This window comes from Lagopus muta, chromosome 1 (genome assembly GCF_023343835.1).
Source record: "Lagopus muta isolate bLagMut1 chromosome 1, bLagMut1 primary, whole genome shotgun sequence".
NCBI classification, from domain to species: domain Eukaryota; kingdom Metazoa; phylum Chordata; class Aves; order Galliformes; family Phasianidae; genus Lagopus; species Lagopus muta.
This window is the reverse complement of record NC_064433.1, coordinates 117,211,218-117,233,920: the sequence shown is the minus strand read 5'-3', so window position 1 is coordinate 117,233,920 and position 22,703 is coordinate 117,211,218. Positions and strand designations below refer to the sequence as shown.

General features: G+C 42.5%; 1 protein-coding gene across 1 annotated transcript in view; it reads left to right on the top strand.

Moving 5' to 3' along the window:
* The window catches only part of PTCHD1 (patched domain containing 1), a 40,812-nt gene extending 20,319 nt beyond the window's left edge, over positions 1-20,493 (top strand). The window contains exon 3 of the mRNA XM_048953768.1: positions 6,697-20,493. Coding sequence (XP_048809725.1) covers positions 6,697-8,351 — 1,655 coding nt within the window. The 3' untranslated portion in view covers positions 8,352-20,493. The remainder of the gene's footprint in view (positions 1-6,696) is intronic.
* Positions 20,494-22,703: the final 2,210 nt, after the last annotated feature.

The window sequence follows — 22,703 nt, the reverse complement described above, 5'->3', positions numbered from 1 at the left end:
TGCTGCTGAGATATGCTGCCACAGCTGTTATCCAGATACGACGCAGGTTAAGGAAGGCACTGTGATCTGTACAGCATATACCTATACCAATACCACCTATCTTGTTTTTCTTCTATGCATTTCCTTACTAAACCTGCAGGTACGTTTACTTGCCCCTTAAGCCTGAGGTTGGAGGTGTGAAGAAAAGTCAGGCTATGTGTTCTTGGCACTTCACTCGGTTTGGGCAGGAGAACACATTCAAGACGATCAGCTGCCTACAGTCAGTGACCTGTAGGTGTTACTCTTCACTGAAATGGATTGCCAGAAACACCCAAACCAGCATAGAACAAGCAAGTTAGGCTTGCAGGGCATCCAAAGGAGGGCTGTAAAGATGAAGTGTCCTGAGGACAAGGCGTATTACAAGCAGCTGAAGTCCCTGTGTTTGCTCAGCACACAGCAGAGGAGCTGAGGGGAGTCCTGACGGCGGCTGCAGCTCCTCCCAGGGAGCGGAGGGGCAGCGCTGAGCTCTGCTCTGTGTGACAGCGACAGGGCCGAGGGAACGGCGTGGAGCTGCGTCAGGGGAGGGCAGCTGGGGGGCAGGGAAAGGGGCTGCACCACAGGGCGCTGGGCGGGGAACGGGATGCACAGGGCTGTGGGCACGGAGTTTAAGAAATGTCTGGACGACGCTCTCAGACATTGGGTTTGATTTTGGGTGGTGCTGCGTGGAGCCAGGGGTTGGACTCCATGATCCTTGTGGGTCCCTTCCAACTCAGGATATTCTGTGGGTCTGTGATGCTTTTTTCTCAGCAGAACTGCTTGGGACAGGAAAGTCTGCACACTTTGGGATGTCCGACTGTGCATGTCTGCCATCCACACCACAAAGCTGCGGTTTTACACACAGTGTATGGGCCACCAATTTCATCTAGAATGATCTTTGTATTGCAAGAATGTATTGATGGTGACTTAGCTGTTCAGGTCAATTCACACCACTAAATTGTGATAAACCTGGGGAAACCTGTTGTTTAAGAATTAGAATTAGAATTAGAATTGGTCCTAATTCTGTTTTTGTGCAGAAGGATCTGGATTTGCTCTACTGTGTTGTTATTTTAGTGTAAATAAGGGTCTGAAGCTGGATGTTTGCTTCAGCTGGATGCACTTTCTCTTGCTCTGTCTGCTTGTTCAGCTGCACTGTGAACCTGCGGTGTGTTCTGCATTAACATTGTGCCTGCTGGGAGAGGCCACCTGGAGCAGGTCACTTGTGTCCTCAGGTCAGTTACAACTCCTGTGGCAACTGGAGTCAGGATTAGGATTATTTCACTTGGCTTTTCATAAGATGGGTGCTGGTGAGCTCACTGATCTATCTGGAAAAAGTAAGTCAGCACAGGGAAATTGTCTCAGCCTCTTTGTTGACATTACTGTGGAAAGCAATCACGTAGCTGAGCGATGTACATTGTTATTTTTAATACTGTCAGCTAGGAAAATTCATTGCACCTTCATTATATCATATGTTATTACAGATATCGTTTTGGAAAGGGCAATTCCTGCAACATGATGCTGATCTCCCACACACTAATTTTGCACAAGTGCAGTTCCTGAGAGCTTGCCTGCTCTGGCAGCAAGATGGGATGTGAATTTATAGCATCCTAGCTATTCTATGTTAATTCACCCAGTGTTTGTCTCCATGGATGATATTTCACTCCACTTTGAATGTGAATTAAGTTGCTCTTCCAGATTTCCACAAAGAACACTGGTGCAAGATAGCCTGTGCTCTGTAAATTTGTACACTTCCTCACTGCACGCTAAATGCCTCTTGCAGGCAAGTGTTCTGTTCACTGGGATGATTTCTGACTTGCATTAACCTAAGTGAGACTGCATTGCTATAGCTGAACCGATAGTGTTGCAAGGATAGAGTCATTACAATACAGGCAAAAGCCTTAAATCAAAATCCCAGCTTAAGCCTAGCGACATCCATGCTTCCATGTCAGGCTTTGCTGGTGCAGTTCACAAGGACACATGTATGCATCCTGCCATGACTCATTCCCATTTTCAGCCCATCGTTCATGCCACTGGTGTCAGGAAAACAGCTTGGATTAAAAAGTAACTCTCAAAAAATCTTGTGAATCTTTCTAATCCCAGTCATCCTGCTAGTCTGGTGCAGAAGCAGCCCTAGGAGCAGGAGCCTTGGGAGCAACAGGCAAGCAGCAGGCTCAGGTAGGAGAGAAGGAGTGTAACAAAGGATGAGAAGGACCTCTCTCTCCAGTTTTGCTGCCAGAGCAGCCTACTGCCTTGGGAGCTCTCTGTGCTTGTACTGGAGCTTTGTGAGCTGGAATGCTAGTGGTCAGTGGGCATCGTCCATGTTAGTGTGACATTCACCATGGCTGAGGCAGAGATCAGAGGGCATTAAGCTTCGTATACAGCTGCCCTAAAGTGGGATGAATGAAATTAATTTGTCATAAAATGCTGCCTTCCAAAGGAAGTGCCAAGAATGCAATTTCAGGGCCTTAAGGGAGATTTTATTCCGAGTGTTTTTGCTCAAGTATCAAACACACACACAGGCACACAACCTTGCAAAGATCAAGAACAAGACCCGCATTGTGCTGTTATTCTGTGACTTCATAGATGGGTAAAACTGCAAGGAACCAAAACTTCACTCTAAGTCATTCCCCATGCTTTCTCTCACTGGAAGAGTCTGTTTGAATACTCAGACTTCCTCTTACTGTGATAAGTAACCAACCTCATTTGCTTTTAATGCCAGCCTGAAGCCTCAGCTGCCAGATGTCTCTTGCTTGAGCAGCCACTTGGAGGAAGAAAGGCAGTACTTCTTTTCCAATATTTTAAAATGGTGCTAAAAGGAATGGTCACAGTGCCTATACATAAAGTACTGTTTAAAATTATATAAGTAACAATAATAGTAAGTAATAGAAAATGTTGCCTTCGCTTTCACAACTCCCCACAAGATTTTTTTTCTCTTGTGCGCACTCTAACGGATTTTGCAAAGCATGTGTAGTTGATCCTGAAGAAGGCTAATGAAACTTTTTATAGCATTTTCAGGCTACTCATAAAAGCACTGTATTGAAACTAGGAATCACTTGTTTGATGACTGATATTGTTATTATTTTCTAAAATTAAAAATAGCCCATGCTAAATTTAAGGTCCTTCAAAATAATATATAATTGTGGCTATGCTGTGTGGGTTTTTTTTGTGTACAAAAGTCACAATTTCTGTCCTCAGTTGTCCAAGACATGTGGTAGCGGTATCTGCTACAATGAAAAGTAGTAGAAAAGGACAGCATGCACAAAAAGGTTTTGGTCCCTATTTCTTCCAATACCTTTCTCATATCCCTATAACATTTTCATTTGCCCATTCAGAATCTCTTTTCCATAAAACAATCCAGTCCTTCCTTGTACTCCGTGTGCTCAGCACATAGTTGTACAGCCTAACTGTAGGGCACGACCAGTGAATCATAATAGCAAATGTCAACAGCAAAAGATCTCCAATAGCCCATTAGCTGTTTGAGTTCATATTTGTTATTTACTGAGTGACGGTGAATAATGAACAAATTGCTGCAAATCATTACAGATTTGTGGCTAAGTCTCTAGTAAAAAGGGAAAATCGGTTAAAGTAATTACGTAATTTATTTGCAATGGAAAAATTGCCTTGTTCTCATTAATATTATATAGGTTAGACATAGCACTAGCAAGAGAATAAAATCAGTTAGGGATGCAAAAAATGGAAACAAAAATTAGAGGAGAGTGAAAGAAATTCTCACAAAATGCCTCCGCTAACCAATTATCAGCCCTAATCTCTGTTATTGAGACCCGTACAAGCATCAGACAGTGCTGTAGATAATCACTCCAAGTTTTGCCTGTAGTCAGTAGTTAGATGAGTACATTAAGTTAGGTACATCTCATTATAGCTAAATCTTTGGTCAGCCATCCTAATTTTTGTATGAGTTCAGATTTATCTTTATGGGGTCGGGCCAGTATGCAAGTCTGCTGGCCATCCAGGCAGGCCTTCCGAGAGGTAAATCAGAATTCTGTAGCTGTTGTACAAATGGGCACAGGAGTCCGAGAGAGTACCACTGAAGGAAAATGACAGTTCCCAGCATACAGATTGAGTAGTGAGGGGCCGAGCCTAAAATAGAATGGTATCTAGCTATTTTTCCATTGGCTTTGCGAAGCACACAAGGGGATGCCTCTTCATGCATTTGCTTGAACCGTCCTCCAAATCAATTGCCATTTTAGGATAGTCTCAAGAACTGTGTAGAGTGATGTCCCGAAAGTGTTTTTATGTTTCCTCTTTAAAGTAAATACAGGGTATCAGGAGTTAGTCTTATCAGACATTATGCAAAATCTTACGACAGATAAAAAATCCTGCTTCATATCTAATTAGCTCTAATATTTTTTTCATTGCAAAGTCAAAGGCTGTCCGAATTAATGCAGCTATCTGAATATTTTTAGTCAGGAGCCTATTAATGCTGAAATGTTGTTTTGCAAAAACGTGCTATAACTAAAGCTCATGATGGAAGTAATTTGTAATATTCAATGACCTCATTTTATACTGTTTTGCTCACTAGAAGCTAATGCATACGATGCCATGTGAAATTTTCAGAGAAGCCTGTCTGCAGGACTTATGGGAGCCATAAATGGATTAAACTTCTCACTCCCTGCTTTGGCAAGTGATCAGTTACATTTAAATAAAGGTCAGTCTGTCTTTACAAAGAACACACTGGAAGCAAGCTTAATAGCTTTCCCTACTGAGCCTAGAACATAACTATTTGACGCATAATTAACAGCAGGGTGCCAGTCACTGATTGTGCTTTTTGCTTTATTTTACGTCTGGGGAGTTCCAGTATTCCCCATTAGTTTTAAGAGAGGGCACGGTGCTAGTTATCAAATTGACAGTCTTGACCTGGCATCTGAAAGCAGCTGTAAAACATTGCCTAGGGCAATTAAGATGAAGGCCAAATGCCGTATCAAGACCAGGACTGCAATATTGCTACAAATTGGACAGTCGTGTTCCATGCCATGATTCCAGACAACAGTGTAGGCATGGTGTCTGCTAGATACGAGAGTGTGGACTTGTTTACTCTCATACCAGGTGATAGTGATAAGGAAGTAAACCAGATGTCCTATTCCCTTGTCTTTAAAGGTACTGACCACAAAAGGGTTAATTTGTAAAGTGACTTAAATATTTAGCCCAGTTAAGTGTAAACACAGTAAGTCCTGGTTCCTGAGGATATCCCATTTGTTTAGGGTTTCTTGACTGATATTTGTAGCCTCTGTGTCAAAAGTGATAACCATCTACATGTGAAGAGAACATGGCCGACAGAACAATTTTGGTAGCCTGCAGACAGCCTGAAGTTCTAATGGAGATCTGTGAATTGCCCTGACCTGCTGGACTGGAGCACCAACTTGAGCAGTCCAGTGACTGCACTTCACTGTCGTCGGTGACTAATTCTGCTCTGATCATTTCATCTAATGCTACCAGAAAATGGGTAAGAGCAAAGCGCTGGGTACTGGCTTGTGAGAATTTCTGAGATAAAACAAGAGCAAACTGGAAAGGTAAAGAAAGGACAGGGAAAAAAAAAAAAAAGCCCAAGGAGGAAGAGAAAAGACAGTGAATAGGGTAGGATTCAATGGAAAGCATCTATTATAACATGAGTATATTAAAGTCTTACACTTTTGTTAAGGCTGTATTTTTTTCTTTCACCTCTATGTAAAACCAACTTTCATCTCATCTACTCACATCTGATTCCTGCTTGATGACTGCACTCCTAACTCAGGTCTACTATGAGTGAGCAGAGGTCAGTAGCCCTAGACTGCATCTTTTTTATCAGTCATAAAATAGGAACCAGAAGAGAAGGATGGCCAACAGGAGATTAAAATAAAACCATCCAATTTTCTCAGTTTGTCTGCACTTCGAAGTTACCCACAGGATTTTAGTTCTGCTGGTTGTTATTTCTTTTCGTGAACACAATGTCCATTTTAAGAGTTAATTAATTAATTACAAAATATAGGAATTGTCAAGGGAAAAAGAGCTGCATTTGGTTTCACAAATCCTTAGACATGCTGAAGTAAGAAAACGAATGTCTTAAGCAGTTTCATGTCAATTCTGCATTTCTTCCTCTCTAAAAGTTATTTGTGCTTTTCTTTCTTTGTTCCATTTCTAGGATTTCTTTTTCCTGATGGAAAATCTGTATAGGAAGCGGAGAAGTCAGTGACTGATTTACTTGACAGAATTCAGCTTATATGAAGGTTTCATTTTTTGCAGTCATTCTACAAAGCAGCCAACTAATGCTCTGCTTCCAGCATTGGCACTTCAAGGTCATATTTCTTTGTTTCCACCACAGGTCAGATTCCATCACCAAGAAAAACTAATTTCAAAGCATCTTCCATCACAGGCACTCCAAAATATTGAAACAGAACAGCCAGCCAGAGAAAATACTTTTTTCTTTAACCCATCAACCCTGCATCAGTGAAGCAGAACTCTCCTCCAGCTCTGGCAGTAAGGTTTGCTAGTCAGGTAGCAAACACGCTTCAGTGGCTTAGAGCTCCATAATATTTTCTCTCTTCTGCAGGATGCTTACCTCAAGAATTGTTAACATCCAAATGTATCTCCTTGGAGACCTTTAGTATGTCCATGTTACCTTTTTCCACATGTTTATTTGAGCACTTTAAATACTACTTTAAATACTTGCTTTGTTCTCTATTTTAGGTCATGGGTTATATGGGACTTTTGAAATGTTGTCCTCCTGGAGAAAAACTAGAGAAGACCAACATGTTAAAGAGAGGACTGCAGCCGTATTTGCAGACTCCATGCTCTCGTTTTCCCTCACCACTGCCATGTACCTGGTCACTTTTGGAATAGGTGCCAGTCCCTTCACTAACATTGAAGCAGCCAGGATTTTCTGCTGCAATTCCTGTATTGCAATTTTCTTCAACTACCTCTATGTACTCTCCTTTTATGGTTCCAGCCTGGTGTTTACTGGCTACATAGAAAACAACTACCAGCATAGTATCTTCTGTAGAAAGGTACCAAAGCCAGAGGTATTGCAAGAGAAGCCTGCATGGTATAGGTTTCTTCTGACAGCCAGATTCAGTGAGGACACAACGGATTCAGAGGAAACGAACACTTACGAGAGTCATCTTTTGGTGTGGTTCCTTAAACGCTATTATTGTGACTGGATAACAAACACTTACGTCAAGCCTTTTGTAGTTCTCTTTTACCTTGTTTATATTTCCTTTGCCTTAATGGGCTACCTGCAGGTCAGTGAAGGGTCAGACCTGAGCAACATCGTAGCGACCGCTACACGGACCATTGAGTATACGGCTGCCCAGCAGAAGTATTTCAGTAACTATAGCCCGGTGATTGGGTTCTACATCTACGAGTCGATAGAGTACTGGAACACCAGTGTCCAGGAGGACGTGCTGGAGTATACCAAGGGCTTTGTGAGGATATCTTGGTTTGAGAGCTACTTAAATTACCTTAGGAAACTCAACATATCTACTGGATTGCCCAAGAAAAATTTCACCGATATGTTGAGGAACTCCTTCTTGAAAGCCCCTCAGTTTGCCCATTTTTCAGAGGATATCATCTTTTCCAAGAAATACAACAACGAAGTTGATGTCGTGGCCTCCAGAATGTTCCTGGTGGCCAAGACAATGGAATCCAAGAGGGAAGAACTTTATGACCTCCTGGAAACCCTGAGGAAGCTCTCTCTCACCTCCAAGGTGAAATTCATCGTTTTCAATCCATCATTTGTGTACATGGATCGTTACGCCTCTTCAGTGGGAGCCCCCTTACAAAACTCCTGCATTAGTGCTTTATTTCTGCTCTTCTTCTCTGCATTCCTGGTGGCAGACTCTCTGATCAATGTATGGCTCACTCTAACTGTTGCCTCGGTTGAGTTTGGAGTTATAGGTTTTATGACCTTGTGGAAAGTGGAACTAGATTGTATTTCTGTGTTGTGCTTGATTTACGGAATTAATTATACAATTGACAACTGTGCTCCACTGTTATCAACCTTTGTCCTGGGCAAAGAGTTCACAAGAACTAAATGGGTGAAAAATGCCCTGGAAGTGCATGGGGTAGCTATTTTGCAGAGCTACCTCTGCTATATTGTTGGTCTGATTCCTCTTGCAGCTGTGCCTTCAAATCTGACCCGTACACTGTTCAGGTGCTTGTTTTTAATAGCATTAGTCACCTTCTTTCACTGCTTTGCCATTTTACCTGTGATATTGACTTTTTTGCCACCGTCCAAGAAGAAGAGGAAAGAGAAGAAGAATCCTGAAAACCGTGAGGAAATAGAGTGTGTTGAAATGGTGGATATGGATAGCACTCGAGTGGTTGACCAAATTACAACAGTCTAACTTGTTTGTTTGTTGCTTTTTTACAGTAGGTCTTACTGAGAAAAAAATAAACCAGTACTGACTCAGTATCTGGAGAGAGAAAGGGGTTTGGAGGTTTCTCCTCCCCCCTCTAAGCTAAATCCAGGAATATTCAAAATGAGAAATTTAAAAAGAAAATAAAAGAGCCAGGGGATTGCACCTTGATCAGCTCCAATAACAGGTATTACGAGAGAATTTGCACACCTGTGCAAAGAGGGGATGAATTTCAGACGCTTGAAGTAAAATCTAATGAGAGTGGTTGGGTTCCTAAGCAGCCTTATGCATTGCTTGTGCTGCAGATACTGCAATTATTGTTGCTAAACCCCATCAGATTGAAAGGTCAGCTGTCAAGGATGAAGTAGCACTAAGTATTTGCTGGATGTAAAGGCTTTACAAACTTTCTGCAAAGCAATAACTCAAGTCACTGAGTCCACTCTTATAGGTCTTAGCCATCATGTTTAATTTTTCTTTTCTCCCCTAATCTAAACATTTATGCAAGACTGTATAACAGATAGCAAACTGTACTGAGAAAGAAGGCAGTACACAGCAACCAAACACTTTCCAAACACTTTTATGCTATAAATCACTTTTTTTTTCTTCTAAAAATATCCTTATTTTAAAATGTAAATCATCCTGCGTAACATTTTTAATCATGGTTTTATAGCTGTTTCTTTTTCTTATAAAAACAAAAAAAGAAGAAAAAAAAAAGAACAGAAAATCCCAGTGACTCTGTCACTGTAGAAACCATATAATTCTATTTTATAAATGTCTCGCTACTAGCTAAACACATAACCTGCTTTACCAACTGTAACCTTGTTAGCACTCTACTAATACATGTGAGCGGATCTAGCAGCAGACAGAAGACGGTGTACTGGATATTTCAGCGCCCAAATCCATGATGCAAACCTCATGTACTAAAACGTTGCCGAGAAAGTGAATGTTAGGGCTCTTTTGGTGAGAGCCTATTTCAGGCCATTCACTAGTAATGCACACTAAAAGGATTAGTAGGTAGTTTTATGGAATGCGTGATTTAATCCCTCCATCTTCCTGGAGTGCCAGTAAAGCAATAGACCTGACAGCTATGGGCTCTTCCAAGACGCAGCAGACCCTCAGAGTTGTACGTAACAAACTGAACAACGTGCCCAAAGAGCCCATATCAAAGCGGCCTATTGGAAACATCTCATCCGAGAGAAAAAAGAAAAAAAAAAAGTACCTTACAAAGATTATATTACTGATTCTTGTTGGAGCTGTGAGTTCCAAATAATTCCATCAGTGTCTCTGATACGGAGTAATACAGATAACAAAGCATTTCGTCCCACCCTGTGCCCCTCTACCCCTCAGAACTACGTGATTATTACTCAGTGGTTTGTTACCGGGTTGGGATACATGAGCCAATTCTCTGGGTTTTGCTGAGAGTGCTCCAGCTATAAATGGCCTGCAAAAAAACCATCTGCAGGAAGGTGACATGTGCGTCAGGCAATCTCATGAATGTACCGACCCAAGAGTGCTGCACAAGTTCTCAGCAGCTGGCGTGGTGCTTGCCAGTGCCTGGAGGTCATTGGGTCCTGCAGGAGCCCTGGTGCTTGGCTGCAGGGCACCAGCATTGCACAGACTTAGCGCAGCTCTGGCCGCAGCCTGGGGGTGCTGCTTTGTGTGAAACAGCTCTACAGCATCAAGTCCCAGCCACCCCCAGCTGCCCCGTGCAAAATGCATTAAAGCCACCTTGTGAATGTTAAATTTCAAGCAAGCAGATACTTCTAGAGCTTCCTCCGTCACAGATGAGAGATATTTTGCCCTCCCTGAGGCAGTCTGTTGCATTCTGAGTAGCAAAACAAGTTGGCAGTGCAGCTGGCAGCATTTGCCTTTCCCTGCATAACTCTTCTCTGACCAAAAGAGAAGGAAAGTGTGTCCAGGAATGCACAGGCTCTTTGCTTGAACGAGCACCATTTGCTGCAGTACCAGCTGAGAAGCAGTAACAACATCAGCCTTGGCAGAAGTCAGACAGGCAGACAATTCAGAGACAGCCAAATGAATGTGAGGTGAAGGGAGAGGCCTTTTTCCCCTCCTTAGACTCAGGTGTGGGGCTATGTTTTTAAGCCAGAAATCATTCCTCCCATGTACTTCCACTGTAGAATTTCTGTGGCAGTCATTATGTCATTTCAATTACAATTTCCCTATGTTCTGACTGTTCAACAGGCAACTGCAGTGGCTTTTAAAATTCAGATGGCATTAACTCAGTTGAGAGCTGCAGAGGAATTGCAAACCATTTCTGACAGCAGCAATCTACTGGCTTGTGGGACTCCTGGAAACAGGAGACGTGTGAAAGAGGTGGTTTGTACACGGTAGAGAGAAATACATGGCAAACACTGATTTGACACCTCTGCTACCCCTCATGCTATCAATTCCAAATACAGGATGCAAGGATGGCTTCCATAAGCCTCTCACATCTAATTGAAATGCATACATAGGAGAGTCTTTAAAGAGATGTCCAATGACAACCTTGTACTTTCACAGATATCATTAAATCTCAGCATGCGAGGCATTCAGAGATCTTCAAGGAAAGTGGTAAAACCCATGATAAAATTGCCTTTCTGTCTTCAGATCTGTTGGGGAAGGTGTATGGAGGCAGTGCCATGGCAAAATGCCACAGTACTGTGGATGCTTGGGCATCCACAGGGTGAGAGGAAGACCACATCTTTGCCCCAAGGGAGAGCTAATGATACTGAAGTTGTTTCTGGGGGATATTTGCTCAACCCATTCTAAAAATCTGTTTAAAGGCAGATTCCTCCCCCACCAGGTCTTCCGAGCACCATGTTACCCACCAGTTATTCATGCTGGCTGTCCACAAGTGGGATGGGGAAGAGGACCCATGCCTCTCTCTGCACAGAGAAGTCCATGTCAGGTGAGAGGCAGTTTCTGAAGCCTCACTGCCCCCTAGAAACCCAAAACAGAAACAAAACCAACTTACATACCTGTCTCATCATGTTCCACCTCAAGCTGACCTTCCATTCCCCGCTTGTAGGTTTGGTGATCTGAAGTCATGGAAATGCTTAGGGTGTTCTTAGCCAAAGTCTATGAGATTCCAGCCTGAATCCTGATGTTTCAGATAGACAACAAATGTTCCTTCTCTACAGGTAGTCCGAATACCTCAACATGAACCCTCAAGGTCTCAGACTGTGCTAACCCACTTTGCCTTCCTTCCCATAGGCTTTTTCCTCTGGAGCAATTGTCTCCACCAAAGTCAATTGGTATGTGCCACATCCACTGATAAAGGTGCAGGTACTGTGCTCTGTTCTCAGTCCAAAGCACTCCAAATGGCAAACTGTGCATCAGCTTTTACCCTCACTGGTGAGCCTCCGTTTGGAAGACTACCTAGGTTTAAGCAGTCTTTGTCACCTTCTTAAGAGGCTTTCTAGCCCAGGTTTCACTGTGGTTTTGTTTACAGTAGAGATGACCCACTTTTTGTATATATTCAGTGAGTAACAGTATTTATTATACACTGCCAGGCACTGACTAAAATTTAACAGCAAAAATTTTGACTACAGCAAAAGAGAATATATAGGACTGTGGCTCACTGAGAGCGTTTATCTTCTACAAACATTAAAATTTCCACACAATAAGGTATGGTGTACAGTATATTTTTACTACAGGGTAAACATGGGGAAAAAGAACCAACTGAAGTGCATATGTCCACTAACACCTCGCCAGTTTTTTTGTAAGATATTTTCTAATGTTGGCTTAGTACAAGCCCATTTTCAATTTACAAGTTCCCTAACTGGAAGAAAAAATGAAGAGAGAAAAGTTGGTATAGCTGGAATAATTTCACCATAAAAATTAAGTGATGAAGCCAGAATTTTCTGCCCAAAGCTTTAAGTGAAATTGTTCCACTTAAATTAAAATTGGAGCTGTGAAGGCTGAGAAAAACCTGCCTAGCAAAGAACTTCTTTTCCAAAGGCAAGCAAACGCATTTATCTTGGACAACTGCATGAACCCGGAGGGAAAACAACACCAGAGTGGCTTGAGGTTGCATTGAGCCATGTGAGGATTCGTATCTGCTCTCAGAAGCTTTCTGAGCCAGCACTGCATTCAGGTAACATGTGTACTGTAAATTGAAAGGTGTACTTTTAAAGGCTTTTCTCTGGGCTAGCTGTCCTCCGGCAAGCCACCAAATCCCACCACAGCCAACACCCCGTTTATTTTTATTAACCAAGGAAACAAAACAGTAGCAGCACAACTGAGAAAATTCAGGAGAGGGAGAAAGAAATTGTGATTTCTCTTTTAAACAGGGAGAAAGTCAGAAATGAGCTCTTTAGCATGTGATCTTTGCAGGGGGGAACTTTGAAAAGCAAATGGATGTTTATTTTCCTGCTGCTTAGCTTTGAAAATAGAGTATTCTTGGAGATCTGGGAAAAGGGAGCAGGGTGGAGGAGCTGGCTTTAGGTTTGCTGTGCACATGAAGCTATTGCAATTACCCAGGCAGGGACAGGAGCTGTAGGCAGGATGGGAGCACAGGAAGAAAAGAGGACATGCATTGGGTCAGAACCAGAGCATGGACACTGAGTGCATGTTACAGCCCTGCCCTGCAGAGCACACAGGGTGTGTACAGCCCAGAGCCTGTGCATAGAGCAAGCTCCTGGACTGCCTGACACCTCTGCAGCACCTCTCTGTTCTCTGCATCTAGAAGACCCTGAACAGAAAAGGTTGTCCAAAGCCTTTCCCTCCCCTACATACGTGGATATTAAAACCCAAACTCATACAAACCAAGTTGTACAATTTGGGCCACATACACCGGGGTGAAATATATGTTCCAGCATCTCCAATGAGAAGGAGATGCATCTGGGCAGCATTCTCCTCTCACAGCTGGGCATCCCACTATTTCCATAGGGCACCCTGGATCCCCAGGGCAGGCACAGGGGAAACCTTACTCCCTCTCCCTATCTCCAGTCTTGTTAGAGAATGGGGAGATTTAGTTCCAAATTTTGGCAGGGATGAGCATCTGTGATCCCATTCTCTGCCAGGAAAGTGCAAGAGAAAAATTGTTGGTTTTTTTTTTTTTTTTTGAAGATATGGCAAAGGCTTGGACCCAGGAGGGGATCTGGAGTGTGTTCCTGCCCAGCATGCACAGGTTGGGGCAGGGGGGTGTGGTTTCTGCAGAGGTGGCCCCTATGCAGCTCCCTGCCTGGGGGATAGCAGGTCAGTATCTCCTGGGGCACCCACTGGTATTCTGCAGGTCATCACTATTTCACTTCTGGGGGGTAAAAAATACAAAAAAATTAAAAAAATTTTAAAAAAGGAAAGTCAGTATAAATAATTCTAGGTTATTTAAGCTCCAAGAAGTCTTAATCTGTGTGTCACATAAATGGGTTGCAAGATGTCAGGGGTTTTCATTTGGGCTTTTTTAACCTATTTTTACTATTTTTGTATTAATTTAGGGAAAAAAATATTGTATAATGAATCTCAATGTACAGCATAAGCCTAAAATAAAATGGCTATCTCTCTCTTTGCTTCCTGTGCTCCCCAAATGCTGCAGAAGCCCATGTCATTGCTTTGCCAGCACAGCAATTTGCCTGTCCTCTCCAAGCAATCAGGCAGCATCCTCTCCAGCTGCCACCAGAGAGGGACACTGGAGCAGTTTGGGGCACATGTTCTCTGCTCACACAAGAACTAGCCTTGTCACAAGCTGGTGGTGATGGAACTTCCCAACACCTCAGCGTCCACAAAGCTAGGAAACCCCATCATTATCACAGCGCATCTCTCTCTCTGTGGTTGCTGCCCCAGGATCTTCCCATCTCTGCAGTCCATCACCCTTCTCATTTCACCTTTCTCCAGGGTTTCCCCGAGCAAACCCACTCAAGCCAACTGTTGCACTGGAGCAGCATGGCTCTGTGCCAAGTGACAGGGGTGACAGGCACAGCTGCTCTTGTTGCAGCTGGTTGCAGTAATGAGACAAGAATCAGTTCCCTCTCCAGGTGAGGGAGCCAAACCCAGGCCTGAATCACTGCGGACAGCATCAGGACTGGGAGCGGGCTGTGGGCAGTCATAGCACTTGCCAAGGCTTTCAGTCACTTTGGTTTGATGGGGAGTGCTCCTCAAGGGTGGCTTCTGTCACCCACTCCTGACCTAGTCATACCAATCATAGAATGGCTTGAATTGGAAGGGTCTTCAGGGATCATCAGGTTCCAACCCCCCTGCTGCCAGCCACTACAGCTAGTACTGGATCAGATTGCCCAGGATCTCATCCAACCTGGCCTTAAACACCTCCAGGGACGGGGCATCCACAACCTCTCAAGGCAGCCTGTTCCAGCACCTCACCACTCTCTCTGTAATAAAACTCCTTCCTGACATCTGATCTAGATCTCCCCTCTTCTACTTTAAAACCATTCCCCCTTGTCCTATCACTATCTACCCATGTAAAAGTTGATTTCCCTCATGTTAATAAACTCCCTTCAAATACTGGAAGGCTGCAATGAGGTATCCCTGCAGCGTTCCCTTCAGGCTGAACAAGCCCAGCTCCTTCAGCCTGTCTTCGTAAGACTGATGCTCCAGCCCTAAGTCCCTGTCACCTGTTCATTCCCACATCGTCAGAACACCATAATTCCATACCGCCACATTTCATTATTTGTACAACTACACTGCACACACATACTGTGCAGGATTAGGGATTTGAAACAGTGCAGTGTGCTCACATTTACATGATCCCTTGATCCCTTTAAATATCACTTAATTGCGTATAGGTGAAACAAAATATAGAATTTGTTATGGGGAGCTGGTTTCGATATGCTGATTTCTTTTTACTGGCACAGAGCAACTGAAATATGTGCTAAGCACCGATCTGGAAAGAGTAGAACATGAGGCCATCACTGGTTAAAGTGATGTAGCTGGGGGGCCACAGTGTGTAGAACGTTCTATTCTGATTCACTTCTGCCATATTCAGTTCCCCTGAATACAGCCTGTCCTGGGAACAGACATACTTCTGAGCAAGACTGACACTTGTGTTCCTAGAAATTACCACACTAAATGGGTGAAGTTTGCTGGAAACAAAATTTTGAATGTATATAAACAAAGTGATGCCAGAAAACACAATGTGCAAAAAAATATGCCTTCACATACATTTCATAATTAGCAATCTGTTCACTGATTCTGCAAGAAAAAATGATTTTGTCTTTGTTAGCTCTAATCAGGAAATGATATGTCCCACTAATACATATATAGTGCAGACACCCCCATACCAATTATGTATTTTATGTACACACAACTCAAGATGGCTCTGTGAGAAAAGGAGGAGGAAAATGCAATCTGAAAATATAGTTGAAAGCTGGTACGAAGAATGGTCTAGCTGTGCTGGAATTAGGAATGTATCAGCATGGATGGAACAAGAGAGAAGTTATGAAGGAGCATAGGAACAAAGAAGGGAGCTGCAGAAATGCAGAAGTGTTGAGAAAAAGAAATCTTTGGGAATAACTGTGCCAGGCGGATGGGAGAGAAATGGCACAAAAACTTCTGAGCTGCAAAGAGAGGTCTGAAGGAGAGGGAGGAGAGAGCAAAATTATATGAGGGCACGAAAGATTTGCATCTGTAATTTATACCAGGGCTGCCTAACAATACACAGGGTCTGTTCACATAAGGAAAATGAAAATTCACCGCTGCCTAATTATACGAATTCAAATATAGATTCAGTACCTCCTTGCTTCAGAATAAAAGGTGGATATCATTTGTAATGGACGCTGGAGCACAGAGCAGGAGACTTTCGCATGATATATACACAGTATTATACAGAAAAAGAGATCAGTCAGATGCACTCTGGCTCATAACTTAGTGCAAATAACAAATGGTCCCTCCATCTCTTTGAACAGAATTCTTACTCAGAGAAAAGCAGCTGACTTTTAATGTATCTGAAACAGACATACCTCCCTGATAAAATACTCATCTCTCTGAGGGATTTTTTTTTCTTCTGACAATGCAATCGATTTTCTTTCTGGACAAAAGGAGCCCTCATGCACATCACCTGTGGTAGGAAGTGGGAAATACCAGTTCTCCTAAGGTGATCTCCAAGTCAAGAGCATCTGCAATTGAATTTCCTTCTTTTCTTTCCTCGCAGCATGCGATGGCAAGCTGTCCTGGGTTTCCCTATTCTCAGCCCTGTGTAAATCACCATACTGCACCAAGGGACTGCCAGGAGGTAGGATTTCAAGATATTCCCATTGGTCAGCCCCTCTGATGGGAACCATTTCTGCCCATGGTTAAGACCTTACTGGGAGGGTTGCTACAGAAGCTATGGCAGGAAATCCAAAAACATTTTGCTGCGCTGGCTTTTCTCTGATACATGGGAGTGATGTGACGTATACTATTCAATCTGGAAAGGAGAAACATTCAAAGCCCATTGTCAGAACACCGTAGTATATTTATGTCCCCGTCTGTGTGGATGTTATTCAGCAGATTTATAATATGGACATTGCAGAAGTGGGGAGAGTAACAAGAGAGGCAGAGAGAGAAAAATACCTCTCAGACGACTCATTTGGCACTCTCCAAATCTCTCTATCTCTATAAGGAACGGTTATTGCCTCACAGTCAGGGGTGACGCCAAGCCTGAAGAATCTCATTTACAAGGAAAGGTTAAAAGAATTGGGCTTAGAAATGGGAAGTTTGGAGTTGACATGTGTGTCTTCAGAATTACAGAAAGGATTGCTAACATCTGTGAGTTCCTTTTCTTTTCCCAGCATGTGCTTCAAAAGCCAGCATCTCAGACTACAAAATATTTGAAGTGAGAAGCAAATAATAAATTTATGGAGGAGGTTTCACAGGTAGAACTGACAAATATATATTGGAAATTTGAGACAAAAATTGGACTCGGATCAGAGATATCTAAATTTACTATAGAGAACTCCATAAAAACCTGCATGGAAAAACTCTCAGATGTACTCACAGACCCGAAGAACTAACTCATCAGGTGGTCTGTTCCAGCACCAGGCTGAACACAAGGTAAGAGTTTTAAATTACTGACACCTACGACAACAGAGCTTTAAACTCTGGAGCCTGGGTAAGGGAGAAAACTTTCTAAATGATGAGAAAGAAATGTAATAGCAAACTCTTGGTATATATCAGCATCTCTCCATGGACTTCATAGGTCTAATATCACTAGGTTAAAGCATGGCTGGTCATTCTCCAGGTGACTATTTCCCTCTTCCCCTACCAGCCGAAGGCTGAGTTTCACATTCCAGCCCTCTTCCAAAGGCAGATAGCCCCTCTGATACTGCCCAGGTGCCCAAGTACCTGGGGCATGGAGCCAAGGCTGCACCAGTACAGCCTTAATGAGGGGCACCCCATGCCTGAGCTGCTGCTGGGCATAGCCTTATTACTCCTTCATCAGAGAGACATGCATTCATATTTCTACTGCTCTTTAAAGGCTTATAAGACAAATTGGCCTCTGTGGTACTCTGTAGATGTGCTAAAGACATGGACGTGCTATGGATGCTATCCAGGCCTACTTACACTTGTGCTTTTCCAGTGCTTAGTAACCTTTGGCTTCATGCCATGCAGCCCATCTGAGATTCATACTGCAGGTTTTACTGAGATAACTGTTTTTGTTTACATCAAACCGGTCTTTGTATACATGGATTGCTTCATTCGTCCCAGAATGTTTTTCACACCTGCCATCTCTGTCCTTTGTTAGTGCATTAGGAAATAGATGTGACAACAGCAGGAAAAACAATAAGTAAAAGTCTAGGTAGAAGTCTCATTATTTTTCCTAACTGGCAGCTGATTTTGTAAGGCTCCATTACCAGTAATTTTGTGAGGTTCCATTTCCACTATCCAATTTTCAAAAGATTCTTCATTCTCTGTTCCTATGCCAGGAAACCTCTGGGTTTTCAGTGTACTGATATGGCAGAGTATAACAACCAGCTCCAAAACACGTTGCCCAGCAGGTAAAAATAAAACATCAGAAACAAGAGGAAAGGAGGACAGAATTATCATTCCTCAGATTTTCAGCATAAAATATGGGCATTTCGTTAATAAAAAAGTTCACATTTTTGCCTTTGTTCTGATAAGAAAACCTACTGAGTAACAAACTCCGAGAATCATTATCACAGAATGGTTTGGGTTGGAAGGGATCTCAAAGCCCATGCTGTCCAACCCCTGCCATGGGCAGGGCTGCCCCCCACCAGCTCAGCTGCCCAGGGCCCCATCCAACCTGGCCTTGAGCGCCTCCAGGGATCATAGAATCATAGAATCACCAAGGTTGGAAAAGACCTAAAAGATCACCCAGTCCAACCGTTGGATGGGGCACCACAGCTTCTCTGGGCAGCTGTGCCAGCACCTCGCCACCTTGAGTAAAGAATTTATTCCAAACATACAGCCTGAGTCTCCCCTCTTTTAGTTTAAAGCCAATCCCCTTATTCTATCACTATCAGACCACATAAAAAGTCAAAACTTGAGGCACATAAAATCATTTACAAAAAATTCTGTCCAAACTAGGCAGTATTACTGACCATCCTTCAGGAGCTGTAGTGAATGAGAGGCTGCTGTGCAGGAGGGCAGTGGTGGGAGCTGAACTGAGAAAAGATTTGTCTTTTCTGAGTATATTATAAAGTCTCAGACCCAGCTAACAGCAGTATGCCCAGCACCAGAGCAGTGGAGTGTCTGTGTTTGGATACAATAGTTTTACAAAACAACAAATTGGTAAATAGTTCCCCAGTATGGAAGACACCCATCAAGCTTATTTCAAAATGCTGCTAAAGGAAGGGAAGGTCTTGAGGTCTGGCTCCTCCAGCAGAGGAAAATGCAGCAGACAAGCTGAATGAGCAGCACTGATCAGAAAGGCAATGACAACTGCAAACAGCAGCAAACCTGGTAGGCGTGAGGAAACACAGACTTGAATGCAGACTGCTAAATGTTACAATAAATACCCCGATCCAGGAAAAAATAGTCAGGGAAAGATGACCAAAGCCTGACTTCTCTCTACAGATCTTAACTCCTTGTTACACTTTGCTCAGCAGTTTCTTCATGCTTACGCACCATTCCAATCTATAACTGTTTCTTTAGACATAGTTTCCATTAATATGCATTAAATCAGCTAACAAAGTGTACTTAGGTGGCCAATCAGAGATAGTAAATTCCAGGGTCATCCTTCACAGCTACTGCTGTTACTAAAACCTATAGGACATAAATATATTTCACTAAATAGCAAGAAAGTCTTCACAAAATTCAAGTCTACCTGAATACAACAATTTGCTTCAAATTGGTCAAAGGGAAGTTAAGAATTAGTTCCAGCTAATACTTTCTTAAGTTTAAAATGTGAAGGTGAATTATTTCCATTCATGACTTCTGTATAGAATTAGAGAGAATGAATGTGAAAAAACCTCATGGAATGCAATTCAAAGAAGCAAGCAAGCAAATAGTGACCTGAGTGTGTCTGTAAAGCCTTGGCAGTTGACCTTCATTGGGTGAAGATGTTAAGTAGTTTGGAGAACCAGCACTTCATGAAATGGTTGAGTATATTTTCACCCCTATCAAAATATGAACCAGCTCTTCAGGTAAAAATTGATCATACAAGTCCATTTGCCTGCTCTCAGTGAGCATGAAAAAGACCTTGTTCCTAACTGAACCCGCGTTCTCTGCTGATTTTGATTACAGTTATACCCCTACTAACCACTAAGGGGAAGGAAATCCAAAATAAGAATGCTCCAAGCTTTAATTCTTTTTCCTTTCTAAAGAACCTATCCCAACCCTCCCATTAGCTTCTTTGCTGTGCCAGACCTCTCTGATGAAATTCCCCAATTTCAGCCAATTGGCTCAAGCGCTCCCCTAACACACTCTTGCAATTGTAAGCACTCAGGGGTTCCACTAAAAGGGTGGCTGGATGCAGCTTCAGGACTAAGCGTATCCTAAGTTATAGAATTATGCACCAACAGCTAAAAAGGACACAATGACAAGGTGAACTATTGTGACACACACTGTGTAATGTCATACAATCAAATGCAACGTTTAGTAAACATGAACCTCTTTGTCATTTTGTATTTATTTATACAGGTTTAAAAAATAATAATAATAAAGCACACATTTAAAAGATCCCTTTCTCCTTTGTGTCTGTATGGCATTATGCAACTTCCCAGAGAGGCCAATGGGCAGGCAGTGGCTCAGTGCTTGAGGGACCAGGCAATGAGTAGCCAGGACTACGCCATACCTACCGGGCTGAGTTATGCAAACAGCTGCAGGCTTACCAAGGGAATGGAAGAAAAAGAGGGGTTAGAGAAAGAGCTAGGGGGAAAGAGCTAGGAAGTGCCTCTAAGTAGTGACCTGCAGCTCAGCAGAAAGCCAGGCTCCTGCCAGTTCACCCAAGGATCCATGGCTTGGCCCACAGTGCCTCTGTGAGATGTGAAGGCACTGCCTCAAAGGCTCCCATCAGGACAGTCTCCCTCCCTCTCCTCAGGAAGTGACAGCACACGTTTCCAGACAGTTCTGCGCTTCTTTGGAAGAAGATTTACCTGGCACTTTGCCCTCCTGCGTTGCCATCCTCTCTCTCTCCCATCCTCATTTATGTTCATTCTCATTTATCTCACACACACGTAAGATATTCCAATGCAAGAGAGGTGATCTCAGCCCATTCCCCTCCAGCTTAAGCCAATGCAGCCTTCAAAAGCAAAGGAAAGTAATCTGTAATTCTGGCAAAGTGAACATCTTTCTTCTTTTCTCACTTAGCCACAGAAACAAAGATAAGCAATCTAAAGACTGATACCCAAAATACCGCAGAGGGAGCAAGGGGCAAGCAAGCTATTAATTTCTGCAAACACTACGTCACAAGTCTAATGTAAGTACAATGAGTGCTGGAATTACATCATTTGTAGAAATGATACGGTGTCATTTTTTCCAGTGGTTAGTGAATCACAGTATTTTGTGGTAGCAGCTTTGATCTATGCTCTGAATACAGAGCAATTATGGTGTCAAGTGGCGTTATTCAGCAAAAAAAAAAAAAAAGACTACAAAATTAAATTTTGTTTAAATGCCAGCATTATTGTGGTACAATACAAAATATTATGCTAAATTTTAACCTCATCTCTGTACCTCCTTGCTACGCACTTGCACTGCATGTCTGTGTGAGCACATATTTTGTGCACTCAGTGTTTTACTTAGCAGACACATGGAAGGGAAATCTCACATGGGCTGTCGAGGCCCAACTATGTTCAACGTTTTCATAACTACTAGCATGGTAGTCATGGAAGGGAGAGGATATTAATAAAGTAGTTTCTGTAGTACTAAGTTAAGAAGGACTACACAATTTCAGCGGTTGAATTTAGAAGTCAAAAGGCACTTGACACATTCTAAGAATTATATGATATCAACAATAAGAAATTCAGAAAAGACAAGTTCACAAGCAGAGAGAAATCAGTGGCACGGAGACAAGACATGGGAAAATCTGCTAAACAGTAGTTCTGTAGGTGAGGATCTGAGGTTCCGCTCATTTGCTGCCTCATTGAAAATTAGTTACAAAACCACAAAACCTAATCCTTACTACATTTATTAAACCAGTAACAGACATGGAAAACTTTTTTTTTTTTTTTTCTGTTTACCTTGAAGAAAAGTCTTTGGCCAAATACCTCAGGCACAGCACTTCAAGAGTACAGAAGCGAATGAAAATGAGGAGTTGGGAAAATGCACCTTCTGTGGGAAAACCTGCTTAGCCAAGTAGAGATTAATTTAAGGAAAATGACAGTAATACTATACTGTATGAAAAGGATATACAAGAACAACAGGTATCAAGTGTTTGCACACTCTCTGAAGGTGGAGTAAGACAAAATCAGCTTAATTTGTAGCAAATATAATTTAATTTCCACATCTTAATTCCAAGAATAGGCACGCAGTGGGAATATGCTGCCTCGGCTGCCAGTGGAAACATCTTTACTAGGGTTTCAAAAACAAGTAACACCAAAAAACTGCTCGAAACATCTTGGATAAAGATTCAGCCTCTTTTCTACAAACACAAATGTATAATCCAGTATTTTCAAACTTCAGTATGTTATAGTGATTTAGGTTGCCTCTAGCTATGTCCCTTTAAATTGGCTCAGTTTGGATATTCTTGAAACAGAGGCACTTAGAATGGCTTTTCCTATTATTTAACGTAAAAGCTGGGCTCTTGGCCTGTAGAGGCCAAGATGTGTTTTTTAAAAATGGGAGATTTATGTATCTGTAGCTAATACTTTTAAGTATGGCAATTTAAAAATTTGTAGCAATTCAGCCACAAGTAAGAGGAGAAAATGTGATGCCTTCTACAGTTTTCTGATGCACTTTAATATACAGCTATGAAATCCAGGCTCTTTGGCTCACAGGAAATCTCTGATG